The sequence below is a fragment of the Brachyhypopomus gauderio genome, unplaced genomic scaffold (assembly GCF_052324685.1).
Source record: "Brachyhypopomus gauderio isolate BG-103 unplaced genomic scaffold, BGAUD_0.2 sc499, whole genome shotgun sequence".
NCBI classification, from domain to species: domain Eukaryota; kingdom Metazoa; phylum Chordata; class Actinopteri; order Gymnotiformes; family Hypopomidae; genus Brachyhypopomus; species Brachyhypopomus gauderio.
In genome coordinates this window covers 35,389-51,539 of record NW_027507320.1, presented here as the reverse complement: position 1 = coordinate 51,539, position 16,151 = coordinate 35,389, and the positions used below count along the sequence as shown (strand labels likewise).

General features: G+C 41.5%; 1 protein-coding gene and 1 long non-coding RNA gene across 3 annotated transcripts; both read left to right on the top strand.

Annotated features, from left to right (window-relative positions):
• The first annotated feature begins 4,246 nt into the window (after nucleotides 1–4,246).
• Nucleotides 4,247–6,368, top strand: LOC143506789 (ubiquitin carboxyl-terminal hydrolase 37-like). Its single transcript, XM_076996398.1, has 8 exons — nucleotides 4,247–4,623; nucleotides 4,805–4,971; nucleotides 5,090–5,142; nucleotides 5,233–5,272; nucleotides 5,461–5,625; nucleotides 5,867–5,998; nucleotides 6,120–6,246; nucleotides 6,363–6,368. The coding sequence occupies exons 1-8, from the start codon at nucleotides 4,597–4,599 to the stop codon at nucleotides 6,366–6,368; spliced, it is 717 nt and encodes a 238-aa protein (XP_076852513.1). The 5' UTR covers nucleotides 4,247–4,596.
• Nucleotides 6,369–7,081: 713 nt separating this feature from the next.
• LOC143506788 (uncharacterized) lies at nucleotides 7,082–9,698 on the top strand. 2 transcript variants are annotated; one of them, XR_013128484.1, is made up of 5 exons: nucleotides 7,082–7,205; nucleotides 7,309–7,774; nucleotides 7,854–7,992; nucleotides 8,085–8,188; nucleotides 8,904–9,698. It is a non-coding gene; the product is annotated as an uncharacterized LOC143506788 (long non-coding RNA). The 2 variants fall into 2 exon arrangements; XR_013128483.1 differs by having other exon boundaries at nucleotides 7,309–7,777.
• Nucleotides 9,699–16,151: the final 6,453 nt, after the last annotated feature.

Sequence of the window (16,151 nt, the reverse complement as noted above, 5' to 3'; positions counted from 1 at the left end):
GGCCGGGGAACGAGAACTGTGACTACTACTGTAGAACTGTAGAACCACCCTGCGCACCACGGACTTGTGCTAACGGGCCGCCCAATGGAGGATGGGTTCCCTTTTGAGTCTTGGTCCTCCCGAGGTTTCTTCCTATTCCCCTCCATCATAGGGAGTTTTTCCTCGCCACTGTCGCCATTGGCTTGCTCATTAGGGATTTGGACCCATAAGATTGTTAATCTTGTAAAGATTGTGAAAAGCACTATACAAATAAACTTGACTTGACTTAATCATTAGTGAGTTATAGGCTAATTATGTTTTAGGTTGAATGTATCCAGTTATGATATTTGAGTGATTCACTATTTTCCCAGCTAGCAACACTAACCATGCGATACCTGAATTTAGTAAACTATAGTGAGAGAGGAATATTACACTGGAAACACACAGCCTAAATTATTACAAATAAATAAAATGTAGCTTCAAGAGAGGGGAAACAAAAGAAAGTAGAAATTGTTTCTTATAGACAGTTTGCATTGGTGCTTACTAAAATTTCCCTGGTGGAAATTTTCATTTTTTAAAATAAACATTTTAAATGACTAGCTTTTAAATAGTACAAGTGTGCTACAAATGCACAACATAAAATAAAATATAAGTACAAAATGTAACGCAGGCACCTCCTCAGCTAGGAGGCAGACAAACGCTGAGGAGAGCGAGATTTATTAGAAGGAATTCCATAATCATAGTCGTAACAACAGGCAGGGGTCGTAACAGGTGAGCCATCCAGGTTTGACAAGTTGATCGGCATAATCAGACACACAAAGAGAACGAACAGGGCAATGGGGAGAACACTAAAAGGAATGAACAATGGAACAGGAACAATACTCACGAAATCAAATAACAAGGATCGCGGAGCACATTGGCAAATACCGACGGAGCAAATGAACAGAACAACCGAAAACGGGCTAGGGAGACACAGGGGATATAAATACACAGAACTAGACTAGACACAGGTGAAGACAATGACAACATGGGCATGGCAGACAGAAGGAAACTATGGTAACAGACAAGCAAGGCGGGATTAACAAGCAAGGAACAACAAAGACACGAAGAGCAGGACACCGGAGTGACAGCTAGGAGAGGGGGGAGTAGCCCTACGTGACAATAAAATGTAGCTGGGAAAATTATATTACTATATTACAAGTGTGCTGTAAATGCACATCAATGCATAATACATAAACTGTAGCTGGGTAAATTATAGTAGTGTGTCGTTAACAGTGGTGAACGGGATTCTTCAAGCCACCAGATTTAATCCGTCACCATATCCAGTCACGAAAATCCATGAGAAATTTGGTGGAGACACTACACATTACTGAATTGTTTACTAAAACTATTAAGGGAAGGAGAATTGCAGGTGTTCATACACATGTTGACTCGCTAGCCAGCAGATGTGTCAATTCCAGGTTCCGAAAGTAAAAGTCCTCACCAGGATTTTACTCAAGCTTGCTAGATTTTCTAATTAGTGCAATCCAGGTAAAATTAGTGGAATCAACACAATCCAGGAAGCCTGAGCAAAATCCTGTTGAGGACTTTTACTTTCTGAACCTGGAATTGACTCCTCTGCTAGCCAGGTAAAATGAAATGAAATGTGTGCTCATTTCACATTGCACATTTCATTTCATTTTAAAATACCTGGCTAGCTAGTCAAGGTGTGTATTGAGAACACCTGCAGTTTCCCTTCCCGCCTCCAGAACGCCACTCTGCAGTGTCTACTGAGTCTCTCCTGCTTCTGGAGCCCCATCAGAGCTCAGTGCTCCAGCTGGACAGATCCATCCAGCTGCCAGATGCTCAGGTAGCCAATCAGGAACAGAGGATTCACTTGTCTAAATGAACTGTGCAAATATGATGGCTTAGGGAGGTGTTGTGATGCTGAGAGAAATAAACCACTTTGGTCTCCCTGTTACCTTGCGTAGATGTTTTGCAGATTTGCAGCAAGGCAGGCTCACTAGTCGTAGCTCTTCACAGAAGAAGAAGCTCCTGAGAGCCCTGAATGCCTGTATTTCAGTCAGATGCCCTGCGTTTGGAGAGGACTACGAACAGGTTCAGCTAAACAACCCTCTGAGCCATTTAGAACACATCAGAACCACATGCAGTAGTCTGCAGGAACTGCACACAACCTTCTTTGTTTTCTCACTCTGTTGCTGCTGAAGTCCAGGAGTAATGCCCTTCTGATGTACTGTCTTCCACAGGATGCCTATGAGTTCCTGATGATGTGTTTGCTTCAGCTGAAGGAGGAGGGAGAGACACTCAGGGTTTCCTCCTTCTCTTACATCTGCCCTGTTGCAAATTTTGAGTTTCACCTCAAATCTGTGCGCACCTGCAGCAGGTAATTCTTTGCTATATCACCACATCTCCTTCTTGTAAATCAACTGCTCTTAACATGTGTTTCTTCAGAGTGTGCATTGTCACAAAGTATGCACACACTTGGTATGGGATAATGTGGGTTATTTCTGTGTGAATGTTGTAACCTCTCTGTTGATTTCTGTTGTTTGAAAGCTGTGGACTGCAGAGCTCCAGAGTGGAGGACTTCAACCACCTCTCTGTTAACCTGAGCTCTACCTTGACTGACAGCCTACACAATTACTTCAAGGTCTGTCACCACACACACCCCTACTGGACAACACTTTTTTGCCAGTTTGTTAAGTTAGGGAGCCATCCTAACCATTGTCACTCTCAATCAAAACTTTTTTTCAGTCAACGGTTTTGGAGTTCAAATGTGAATGTCAAGCTCAAGGCACCGAGGCATGTGAAGTGGTGGAGTTCTTCACACTCCCACGGTGAGTCTCGCATTATGTGAATTACCACAAACAATGAGTTTTAAAGCAGTCATCTCACACTCTTCCAGTTCTTACATCATTTTTCCTTTTGGAACAGAGTTCTGATCCACTCCCATCAGACCCTCCCATCAGACACTTCCATCAGACACTTCCTTACGTAACAGAAGTGGCTTTATCCAAGTTAGATGTCGTGCTGTTGACACCTGATTAAAAAATCTTCATCGTATAGAAATCTGGCAAATCTGTTTTGTGTGTGTGTGTGTGTGTGTGTGTGTGTGTGTGTGTTTTGTTTTTGCTTGTTTTTTGTTAATGACAATTGGATGGATTTTATTCCTCTCTCTACAGCTACAATTTGAATCTGAATTTTGTATATTTATTTAATGAAAATGCAGTTTTACTTTTTCTGTCAAGTTGTAATTTGATCAAATTAAATTTGTACTCCATGACTTGAATTTCTATGCATGTTTTGGAAACATATATCCTTTATAATGTTGTCAAACTACATTCAGTGTAAATGCAGGAAAGGCAATCTATAGATTCAGTCAGGCAATCAGCTGTGAAGAAACAGTTTATAAGCAATCAGGAAATATTTTAGGACAACCTGAAATATTGTTGGACAGTTATAAATTAGAGGGGACTTTAAAATGCAAAAAGAGTATCTGATACTGTACATGTGAAATATAATTGAACCGCACTTTTCATAAAAGCTCAAAGCCCTGCAAGGTGCCCAAGCTGTGTGTGTAATTGTGCAGATTTCTTTCACTAATCAGTATCTTACATTCTAGTATTTGGATTTTTCTAGTATAATAATGTATAAGATGAATCACTAAACCTTAGCACTAAAGGGTGAAGGGATTTCATGATCCATGAACCATGACCATGAACTTGGTCGTCCCCTGCGGAGTATATTGCAGAGTCACTGAAAGGTTGCAAAGGAAAGATTGGGCAAACAAAAACAAAAAAACACACAAAACCCTCACAACATCGGGCATCATCATGACAGTCAAGAGATGATTTAGCCCCAAAACCTCATCTAGATGAGATTCTTAACCCAACTGTGGGCCGCGAACGCCACCTTGAGGGCCTCAAAAGAACAACAGTTTTAAACTTTGGGCCGCAGAGGGCCGCCGGACCGCATTGATTTTGAATAAAATGCAGTACACTTTCTCACCACTAGTAGCGGTAGTGCGTCACTTAGATATTTAAACAACGTATTTAATATAAGTTAAACTTATATAGCGCCTTTCTAGTACCCAAGGACACTTTACAAAAATCCTATGGGGAAAAAAAACAAATAACAATTAAATAAATAAATATAATTAATTAAACCATACTATGACTATGTGGAAGGGAGAAAATACTGAGAGAAAAGGTGAGTTTTAAGCTGAGTTTTGAAGGAGGAAAAGGATGAACAGAAGCGGAGATGTTGCGGGAGGCCATTCCACAGTTTTGGGGCCATTACACAGAATGAGCGCCCACGAGCAGTGACAAGCTTGTATTTTGGAATCACCAGAAGACCTGTGTCTGAGGACCTAAGTGTTTGGTTTGGGATTTAGGGTATAGAAGTTGTGCTAAATAGTCTGGAGCTTACAGCTTCACACTTAACGATAACAGAACGCAGCACTATTACGTCATATAGCTACTGACGTTAACAACGAGGCCGTGACAGCGCTGCACAATAGAACCAGGTCAATATATCGCGAACATCACATTTAAAGTATCTGCAAACCCGACGCGACGACGTTTACATTAATTCTGTTAGGAAGGAGCGTATATCGGACAAATGGGTTGCATTTACTCGTGTATGAAGGTAGCTATCTAACGTTTTTATACGTTGTGGTCTAAAAAGGAGTAACCGGCATTTTTATACCGGTTATTCTCCGATTCTCCGATATTTTCTCCGATATTTTTTCGATTTAAGATGTGATGCTTTTTAGGGTGTACTGAGGTTTCCCATACCCATGATTTGACAAACCAATGGTTTCCTACAGAAAAAGAACAAAGAGGGTGTGAATAGTGAAGTTAAAAAGAAGAAAAAGCAAAGATGGTGGAGACATATAGAGTCATCCTCCCTGACACAAGTAACTGACACTCAGTCCTTGAATGTCAGCTCCTCCTCCATCTCTTGCTCCTCTTCCTCTGAGGGACACTTAACCAGGTATGAAAACCGTCCCAGCCTTATGAATTGTGTAGTCACATGCACATGTGTAGTCACATGCACATTTGGTTATTATTTATTCTGTCTATGATTTTTCCCTGGAATTATTTGCCCCCAGGTCCAACAACAAACTCCCTACTGAACCCAAGAACACGGAAGGGATTGTTCCTGGTCAGAGCTCAGAATCTTTTATGATTTTGTACCTTTGCATAGTATGTTTTAGTCAAAGACACTTACTCCAAGGTTTTGTTCTCTCCATAGGGGCTGCTGATAAAGATGTGTGCTCTGTGCCCATGGATAGGTGGGTACATTATTAAAGTCATCTTCATGGCACAGTAAAGTATGGACAATCTATAATGGTTATATATTGACATTGTGGCATAAATCAAGAGAAACTGAAAAATATTAAAAACAACATTTGTATGTATGTGAACATTTTGTGCACTACACAAACTCCATATTCATCTGTCACTTTACTCTCTCTTTCAGATTGCCGGCTGTTGTGGTAGAGGGAGACTTTCGTGTGCAGAATTTGCAGCACCTGTTACCGCACATCGTCAGTAGTGAAAGGGTGACTGAGAGTGGCCAGGGTGAGGGCCAAGGACACGCCCCCACTGTTTCTGCTGGCAGAGACACAGAGATCCAACAGCTCGGGTAAAGACAGAACACGTTGTGTTTTAGCACACAACCATTACGTGATTTTGCAGTGTACACAGATGTAATGTACACAGTCTTTATCTCTGAACCAAAATAAAGGCACGTAGCAATTAAAGGAGCAATAAGTATTTTTGCAGTTCTTCTTCAAATTCTGAAATTATGTGACATTGACACCTAGTGGCCTGGAAGTTTTACTGATTATGTATTAAATCTATTCTAAACATTAATGTCCTGTTAGGTTTCCCAACATTGGGAATACATGTTATATGAACGCCACTCTGCAGTGTCTTCTGAGTCTCTCCTGCTTCTGGAGCCCCATCAGAGCTCAGTGCTCCAGCTGGACGGATCCATCCAGCTGCCAGATGCTCAGGTACCTGATCAGGAACAGAGAAGTCACATGTCTAAATGAACTGTTCAATTATGAGTGCTTAGAGAGGTGTTGTGATGCTGAGAGTTATAAACCACATTGGTCTCCCTGTTACTGTGCGTAGATGTTTTGCAGATCTACAGCAAGGCAGGCTCACTAGTCGTAGCTCTTCAAAGAAGAAGAAGCTCCTGAGAGCCCTGAATGCCTGTATTTCAGTCAGATGCCCTGCGTTTGGAGAGGACTACGAACAGGTTCGGCTAAACAACCCTCTGAGCCATTCAGAACACATCAGAACCACATGCAGTAGTCTGCAGGAACTGCACACAACCTTCTTTGTTTTCTCAACTCTGTTGCTGCTGAAGTCCAGGAGTAATGCCGTTCCGATGTACTGTCTTCCACAGGATGCTCATGAGTTCCTGATGATGTGTTTGCTTCAGCTGAAGGAGGAGGGAGAGACACTCAGGGTTTCCTCCTTCTCTTACATCTGCCCTGTGGCAAATTTTGAGTTTCACCTCAAATCTGTGCGCACCTGCAGCAGGTAATTCTGTGCTATATCACCACATCTCCTTCTTGTAAATCAACTGTTCTTAACATGTGTTTCTTCAGAGTGTGCATTGTCACAAAGTATGCACACACTTGGTATGGGATAATGTGGGTTATTTCTGTGTGAATGTTGTAACCTCTCTGTTGATTTCTGTTGTTTGAAAGCTGTGGACTGCAGAGCTCCAGAGTGGAGGACTTCAACCACCTCTCTGTTAACCTGAGCTCTACCTTGACTGACAGCCTACACAATTACTTCAAGGTCTGTCACCTCACACACCCCTACTGGACAACACTTTTTTTGCCAGTTTGTTAAGTTAGGGAGCCATCCTAACCATTGTCACTCTCAATGAAAACTTTTTTTCAGTCAACGGTTTTGGAGTTCAAATGTGAATGTGGTCAAGGCACCGAGGCATGTGAAGTGGTGGAGTTCTTCACACTCCCACGGTGAGTCTCGCATTATGTGAATTACCACAAACAATGAGTTTTAAAGCAGTCATCTCACACTCTTCCAATTCTTACATCATTTTTCCTTTTGGAACAGAGTTCTGATCCTCCACATTAAGAGGTTTGACATGATGGGCAAGAAACTAACAAACCTAATGGACATCCCCTCAGAGCTGGACCTCTCTGTCCTCCCTGGAGTGGCTTCACTCGGGCAACCGTTAAGGTCAGCTTGTACAACGGCCTGAGCATACGCTCTCTCACCTCTGTCCACCCTTTCACAATTAGCAATGAGACGCTAACTGAATGGCTTTGTGATGTGTCCACAGTGGACCAGCATACACCCAGGACAAAGGACACGAGGAGGATAATCTGGAGAAAAGCTCTGTGCCAGAACAAGGTAAACATCAGCCATTTTCCTACAGTGATCAATTAAATTTTGGATTTACAACCTGTCTACGTTTATACGTACCTGCCATAATGATGTAGTTCTCTCAACCCATTAGTAGTAAATGAGAGCAGAGAAGGACAGGGAGAGAAAGTACAGCACGTCAGCCCACTGGTGAGGAAATAGAGAGAGAGATGAAAAAGAAGATTGAAAGATGCTGAGAGAGACTGAGAAAGACAGGCTGAGAGAGATAGATAGATATGAGAGAGACCCATATCAACGATCTAAGATGCATTCTTACTTAATCATATGAAAAAACAGATGTACTTGTTGTTTGCAGGAAACTGTTCACACAGACATCTACAGACTCCACGCTGTGGTGTCTCATTTGGGTGGCAGCATGGACAGTGGTGAGCAGTCTGATAATATCCACAAACATGCAGTAGAAACTATAAAGTGACTAATGACATCTTGCTTCCCTGACAGGGCACTACATCAGCGACGTAGCTGAGGAGAAAGGAGAGTGCTGGTTAAAATTCAACGATTCAAAGGTTTCAAAAAAGACAGAGCCAGCCGTCCTTAAGAGCAGGGCAAAAACAGCCTACCTGCTTTTCTACATGCAAAGGTAGTAGCTCACCTTCTAACTCAGGTACATCTGCTGAAACACATAGAGAACTGGCTGAATTCCAGCTGCTCCTGTTTTGCTGTTGTCTCCAGTGGGGCTGGAGAGAAGAACGTGGTCCCGTGGATGGTGGACCAGGGAGAAGCAGCAGTATCCCCCTAAACCCAACTCCATGCCATGACTAAGTCAGGATACACATGTAAGCACCTACATCCTCACTTAACAAGACAGGCTACACATCTGCTCAGTTCAGTTCAGGTCTATTTCTGTCTGTTCCTGTCGTCCAATCGTAGGAGATCATTCATTAAGAACGGCTTCTGCCTTTCAGATTTGGGAACATAAATACCTCGGTCCATGGGGACAGATACAAATTCCATAAGATTTTACATGTTGGCAGAAACCTAACCTTTACCCTGCCCTTACAATCAAAATTATAAGGCTAGACACAATTAGAAACTTCCTTCCTAAATTACCACTCACACTGGTATGTGTGGTATATTACATCTTTTTATATTACTGGTAAGTTTCAAGTGAGTTATTATTTGTTCAACATTAACACTCCTCCCCCCTTGTGTGATAAGGCTACAGACTACCATTTTAAAATGATTAATGCTTAGATGGTATTTTCATTACAATTAATTAGTTAAACATGATTCAGACCAGCAGACTACAGGCAACTGCTAAATAACAAGCTTTAAAGGTGATCATCACTTCAATGCTATATCCGTTATATCTGTTAATGGGTTGCGTTTCTATGGGAATTGTGTAAATAGCCCCTTGCTTTTCTTCCAAATCTTAGTAGATAAAAGGCTTTCTAATAAAAAATGACTATTCATGAATGACGTCACTTTAGACAGCATGTAGCCTAGATGACCTGTCAACGCTTGATTTTCTCCACCATTCATGTGTTAAAGGCCAGAAAAGGCGTGACACAGGCGGACACTGCTCCCGACTCTGGCAAGTACGCAACAAAGCGGAAAGACTTCCGTTGTTTGAAGGGTGAACCGAGTGAACCAAGCGGTGTCTGTTTTGTCCGACTGATCTGAGAAGTTGGGACGTGCCGGAGTAAATACAGCTGAGCTGCTGGTGAAAGCGAGAACGTGAGAGACTCTGCTGCTGGTGCTGTCTGTGCACGAGAAGCGCACTGATAAAAAGCTAAGTGCAACCCCCTACCTTTTTAGAAGAATTTTAACCTTCTGCCATCCACCAGTCGTAGTTTTAGGGCAGTACATTTTAATTTTTCATTTTTGTTTTAGTTTGTTGGAGTCCGTTGCTATAAATAGCTAAGTTGCTTTCTATTAGGCTGGGTACTGCTATAGGTTTATTTCATTATTTGATTTTTGGTTGTGTGTAAGGGATTTGGATTTGTTTGGTTTGATTTATTTTGGGGTTTATAATTTGGAGGGTTTGCTGTGGTGTTAAGTAGTTTTTTTTTTCCAGTGCTAGCCTATTAGGGAACATTTTGTTTGGCTAAAATATTCTATATTCTTTGGGCTCCATTTTTGTGTTGCGTCTTTGTGGGTTTGTGTGTTTCTTTGTTACAATTTCAGTTATTTTGAGTGGTGACTGCGTTTTGTTTTTGTTCTGTCCTTTGTCTGCAGCATTGCTATCCAGAACACTAAGTGGACTGTTGCGTGTCCCTCCTTGAACTGGCTGCCGAGGTTCTGGACTGGGACTGGGTGCACTTGGAGTTGATGGATTTTTTTTTTTTTTTTTTTTTTATATATAAAATTCTTTTGTTGAATAAATATATTGTGCAAATTCCCATCTTCTCTCTGCATTTGTCAACTTGCGACTCCCCAAGGTGTAGTGGTTGGGATTGGGCTAAGGGAAATATAAAATTTTGCCCTTTGTCGGGAAAGGCCGTGACATTAGTAGTAAATAGTTCTTGGTTCTTTTCTCTGGCTGTTTGCCTAATGTCGCTCCTCAGTCATTTTGGACTCCTCAGTTTTTACATTGTATTTGATAATTGCCAGTGTTTGCTTTGAAAGTGAGCGTGCTGGTTGTGTTCTCCAGAGATCTGCACAATGCATTTATCACACTGTTCACGCTGCTCACCATGACTCACTGGTGTGTCCTGCTGTCAGAAGTACAAAGGGTTCCAGAGCTGGACAGCATCACCTGCAGCATTTACATCGTTCTGTGGATTTGTATTCGCCCCTTCATATTCCTGAACATTGTAATTGGCATTTTTGGTAGGTTACACTACAAGTCATTAGTTGTGCTGAATGAAATATGCAGATGGTAAAGTTGTGCAAGGGCAGAAGAATTCATTCATTGTCATTTAATGAACAATATTAATAAGCCAAATCCATGTTGCATACCCACACATGAAAATACATTCGGTTCTGTAAGGAGCGAACTCTCAAGTGCAACAACGAATTGAAATGCAGGTGAGTAGTTCTTTCATGCTGTAGTTTTTTTACTTAATTTGCTCAGACAATCTTTATGCATGCAAATAGACAAATTAATAGCCAAGTTTTGTTTGTTTTTTGTTCTGATTTTAGCAGATTAAGCCAGTCTCTAGTTAGTGGGTAAGTAATGGTCCCATGTAGATGGGAAGCAAAACCTGTAACATTTGTGACTGTAATATGTGCTGGAAAAACCACAAAAGGATCTAAATGCAGCGTAGTGCTTCTTTATCCTCCAGACACAATCTACTGTAGCTAGCAGCACAAGACACACACAAAACACACAGTACAAAAAGAAGCGAACACAGGGCAGCAGGGTCAGGGCAGCAGCATGGTCCATACAGTCCAGAGTCCATTACAAATCCAGGGGTCGGGCTGAGAATGAGGTGTAAGGGAGAAGCAAAGGTCACAACAACGGTAGGCAAAAACGAGCAAGGAACGCTCACTATGCAACGTCAGAGGCAAAACTTCACAATGTAAAGTGGTAAGTGAGTAGTGTAAGAAAGGTGGAGGAGGGTGGGGACACACAGGGACAGGTGGAGGTCATTAGTATTCAGGAGATTGAACATGCATGTTTCGAGAAGTTGAGACCCTGGCGCTGTGACTTCAGAAGAGCGGGAGGCTTGTGTAGCTTCACTCCTTCCTTACAGTCACTTGTGTAGAATAAGTGAAGGGTGTGTGCAGATGTGTGTGGGCGTCTCCCTTGGGCTACAGGGCTGGCATACCATGACAAGCCCTAGTCCAAAATACAATGTACAATGTACAATTTTTGGTTACTATATAGGTATTTTTTGGTTACTGCATTTTGCTCTTTGTCCAGACTTCCTACTACACTTGAGGAGGATGAGGAGTCTATTTCCACCCAGGAGACTCCACTGTATATGAAGAAGATATTTTAGACTGGGAGACGTATGTGGAGGAGAACATCAATCAATCAATCAAATTTTATTTATATAGCGCTTTTTACAACAGTTGTTGTCACAAAGCAGCTTTACAAGTGCCGAGTCCTAGCCCCCAGTGAGCAAGCCAAAGGCGACAGTGGCAAGGAAAAACTCCCTAGTTTTTTGCATGAGGAAGAAACCTTGAGAGGATCCAAGACTCAGGGGGGGAACCCATCCTCCTCTGGCCGACACCGGTCACCATGACAACAACAACAACAATTTAGACAGAAAGAAGAGAAAGAAAAGGAAAAATATGTAATAATGTCCATCATGATGTATGCATCCGGTTAGGCAGGAGGTGGCTGGCCCAGGATGGATCGCTGGTCTCCTCATCTCATTATTCCTCAAGCAGGCGGGCAGCCATGTGGAGAAATGAAACAGGGAAAATTAGCTCTGTATGAGGACATATACAGGACAGGTGAAATTATAAACATTTCCGGAGTGTGGCAGCATCTCCGGCATTTAGTTAAATTATTACAGCCTAGCTAAAAAGGCAGAACCAGAAGGTAACATAGGCTTGGGGGCATTCTGAGACAATGGCATCCGTCCACTGCACTGTCAACAAACTTGAGTGACCACGAGCAGTGACAGGACGACAGCACCAGCGCCCCAGTCTACCATAAAACCCTTCGCCTGTGAACCCCTGGATCTGTACCTTTATCTAAGGGGGGATATTAATTATCAAACGCTAAACTTAATAAGTGGGTTTTCAACCTAGACTTAAAGATTGTGACTGTGTCGGAGTCCCGGACGCATTTTGGAAGATTATTCCAAAGCTGGGGGGCCTTACAAGAAAAGGCTCTTCCCCCTGCTGTTACCTTATTAATTTTTGGAACTAATAAAAGACCAGCACCCTGTGATCTTAGTGGGCGTGGGGGTTCGTAATAGGAAATAAGTTCTTGAAGGTACTCAGGAGCAAGCCCGTGAAATGCTTTATAAGTTAATAAAAGAATTTTAAAGTCAATACGGAATTTAACTGGGAGCCAATGCAGGGCTGATAGGACTGGACTGATATGCTGAAATTTTCTAGTTCTGGTCAGAACCCTGGCTGCGGCATTTTGAACTATTTGAAGTTTATTTAGATTCCTATTTGAACATCCTGACAGTAGTGCATTGCAGTAGTCTAATCTAGAGCTAACAAAGGCGTGCACCAATTTTTCCGCATCATCCTGTGATAATGCATTTCTTAATTTAGCAATGTTACGGAGATGTAGAAAAGCTATCCTTGTAGTATTATCTATGTATTTATCAAATGATCGGTCAGAGTCGAGTATGACGCCTAGGTTTTTGGCTACTGTGCCAGGTGTAATGGGGTAGCCTGCGAGATTAAGCATTAGATCTGGAATTTTCTGTTTTGAGGCCTTAGGGCCCAGAAGGAGAACTTCTGTTTTGTCCTCATTAAGTTGGAGGAAGTTTAGAGACATCCAGCATTTAATATCTCTTACACAGGCCTCAATTTTTCTTAAACTGAGTTTGTCATCAGGTTTGGCTGATATGTAAAGTTGAGTGTCATCTGCATAGCAGTGAAAATCGACACCATGTTTGTTTATAACTGTGCCCAATGGTAGCATATATAATGTAAATAATAGTGGTCCTAGAATGGAGCCTTGCGGGACCCCATATTTAACTTTTGTACGTTTGGATGGAATATTATTGAGCTCTACAAACTGATAGCGATTTGTTAAGTAAGAATGAAACCATGAAAGGGCTGTGCCAGAGACTCCAACCCAGCGTTCTAACCTTTCTAGCAAGATCCTATGATCAATTGTGTCGAAAGCTGCACTAAGATCAAGAAGCACTAACAGCGATACATAACCTTGATCTGAAGCAAGGAGGAGGTCATTTGTTACTTTAACTAATGCTGTTTCAGTACTGTGATGGGGCCTAAAACCAGATTGGAACTTTTCAAATATGTGATGCCTATGCAGATATAGGCATAATTGCTGGGCAACAGCTTTTTCTATGATCTTAGATATAAATGATGTGTTTGAAATGGGTCTATAATTAGATAGTACAGTAGGATCAAGATTTGGTTTCTTAATCAGAGGTTTAATAACTGCTAATTTACATGATTTGGGCATGTGACCTATTGTAATGGATGAGTTAACTATAGTTAGAAGAGGTTCAGTTACCGCTGGTAATACCTCTTTTAATAACTTTGATGGAACCGAGTCTAGTGTGCAGGTAGCACAATTTAAGGAAGAAATTATTTTCTCTAATTCTGATTGTGGGAGTGGATGAAAAACATCAAGTTTTTCTCCCAGTATGCGAACATGCAGGTGATGCAGCTCCAGATGGAGGATGAGAAGGTGTTGTGGCCCAAGGAGCTTCTCCTACGTTACTTTGTGCTGATGAACAGACTCCAGGACATCCTGGATACCAGGATGCATCTGCAGAACCTACCAGGTAAACCTATTAGGTGGTTTACAGCACTGAAGGTGAAAGCTAGTGTTTGAGTGAGTGAATGACCTTTTTGTCTCTTGTCTTCCAGCTCAGCTGTTGCTTAACCTCCAAGATTCCAGTTACACTCCAGAGTCACTCCAGTCTCCAGTTAAAGCAGAATGAATAAAATATGCTTACATTATGTTGCATTGTGTTATCTTACTGGTCCAGTATGGTGACAAACTCCATTTACACTTAATTCACTGTATGTGGTTTATGGACTGTGTGGTGAGGGTGGCATTCAGACCACCATATGATCTGACTTACACAAATGATAATTCATGAGGATTCCTAGAAGCTGACTGCAGCCACCATCCAAGTTATTTTAAAGGCTGTTAATTCTACTAAAGATGGTCTGTTTGCCTGTTGAGTGGGCATGTGATTCTGACTTCATGTGCATCTGTCGGAATAAGTTAATTTAACATGGATTACAGAAATTAGAACCTCAAAAAAGAGCTTATGATGGCTCTAGCACTTGTATGAATACAGAAACAGACCACTGGAGAATTATCTAAAGTTTAAAAGAAAAAAAGATTTATTAGCATTGTGCTCCACACACCTTGTACCTTCTGAAGACATTTCCATGGTACCAGATCTAGACTTTTTTTAGCTTGATGGTTAAATTATTACAATAATTCATTTTTATTGTTAGATAATTAAAATAGATTTAAAATATGTAGAATTAAGTGATCATTTAGCCCTGCATGGCATCCATACTCCACCTAGTGGTAAATAACGGGATGGCCCCCAGTGAAACGTTACTGTCCTTGAGCTAAGGAAAATTAACAAAACATTTACAGTAGTTTTATTATTAGTGGTGGGAGTAGCATTAGTATTATGTTGAATGTATACCCATGATATTTTAAATAAATATAGCAGTTTTGGTCATAATTAAAATGTAAAAATAATAGGTATAAACCATTCATGTAATTCATTATCATTGTCGTGGAAATTTCTGAAATATACGAGGACTCAGGCGTGGTTAAAAGAGAAATTTATTAATAGACAAAATAAGCATGAAAGTTCAGTCTAGAACAGAAGCTGAGAGGAGAGAGAACCGTCCCCCTCCTTTATACCGTTTAGTAGGCGGGGTTCTTATCACATGTTTACACTACATTTGGGCACACTGAGAAACAAGGCAGAATGCACAGTAGACAGTTTTTGCCTTACATGTGCATTCTCTCCTGACAGTAGTTTTCATGTTTTAGCATAAGCAGCAGCTTATAGAAACAGCTGATGGGTCCGCGGGTCAAGGCAGATAAGAGTGTTTTCTACCTCTGCACATTCCTTTAACATAGGTCATAATACACACATACACATGAGCACATGATTTCATACTGAATCACACTTCACAATTCTCTTGTAATCAGTATAACACAATTTCCATCACAATCATATACACTATATAATATAGTATATATAGTATATACACTCACCGGCCACGTTATTAGGCACACCTTGCTAGTGTCAGGAATGGCAATCACGCCCGTGACCGCCAGAGGGCGCCATCGCTGGAATATTGACCAGAACACCTGACTCTAATTTACTATTCACCACACCCTACTTAAGGACTCTGTTCACAAGTCGCCAGTGCGAAGTATTGCCTCTCTGAGTGTCTTTACCAAGCTGTGATCCTGTGTATTTCTCTGATTGATGTTCTGGTTTCTGATCCTTGCTCTGTGTTTTTGATCCTCCTGCCTGTTTGGCCCTTTTGTTACCTTTGTCTGCTGCTCTTAGTCTTCTCTGGTTTTTACTCTCCCGTTTTTGTCTTGCCCTTTTGTGCTGCTGCCTGTCTACCCTTTGGGGTCGTCCCCTTTTGGGACTTCAGTTCATTGTTTTTCTATATTAAAATTCAACATCTTTACACCTGCTAATGGATCCTTCTCTACCCTCGGGTTCACCACCATTACAGCTAGTACCAGGTTGGACCCCATTTTGCATTCAGAACTGCCTTAATCCTTTGTGGCATAGATTCAACAAGGTACTGGAAACATTCCTCAGAGAGTCTGGTCCATGTTGACATGATAGCATCATGTGATTGCTACGCAGTTGCTGCAGATTTGTCGGCTGCACATCAATGATGCGAATCTCCCGTTCCACCACATCCCAAAGGTGCTCTATTGGATTGAGATCTGACTATGTAGGCCACTGGAGTACAGGGAACTCATTGTTGTGTTCAATAAATCTGTCTGAGATGAATCATGAATTATAACATGGCGAGTTATCCTGCTGGAAGTAGCCATCAGAAGAAGGGTACACTGTGATCATAAAGTCAAAGTCAAATTTATTTATATAGCACTTTTTACAACACATGTTGTCACAAAGCAGCTTTACAATCGTATGGCTCCAGATCCATAATGAGCAAGCC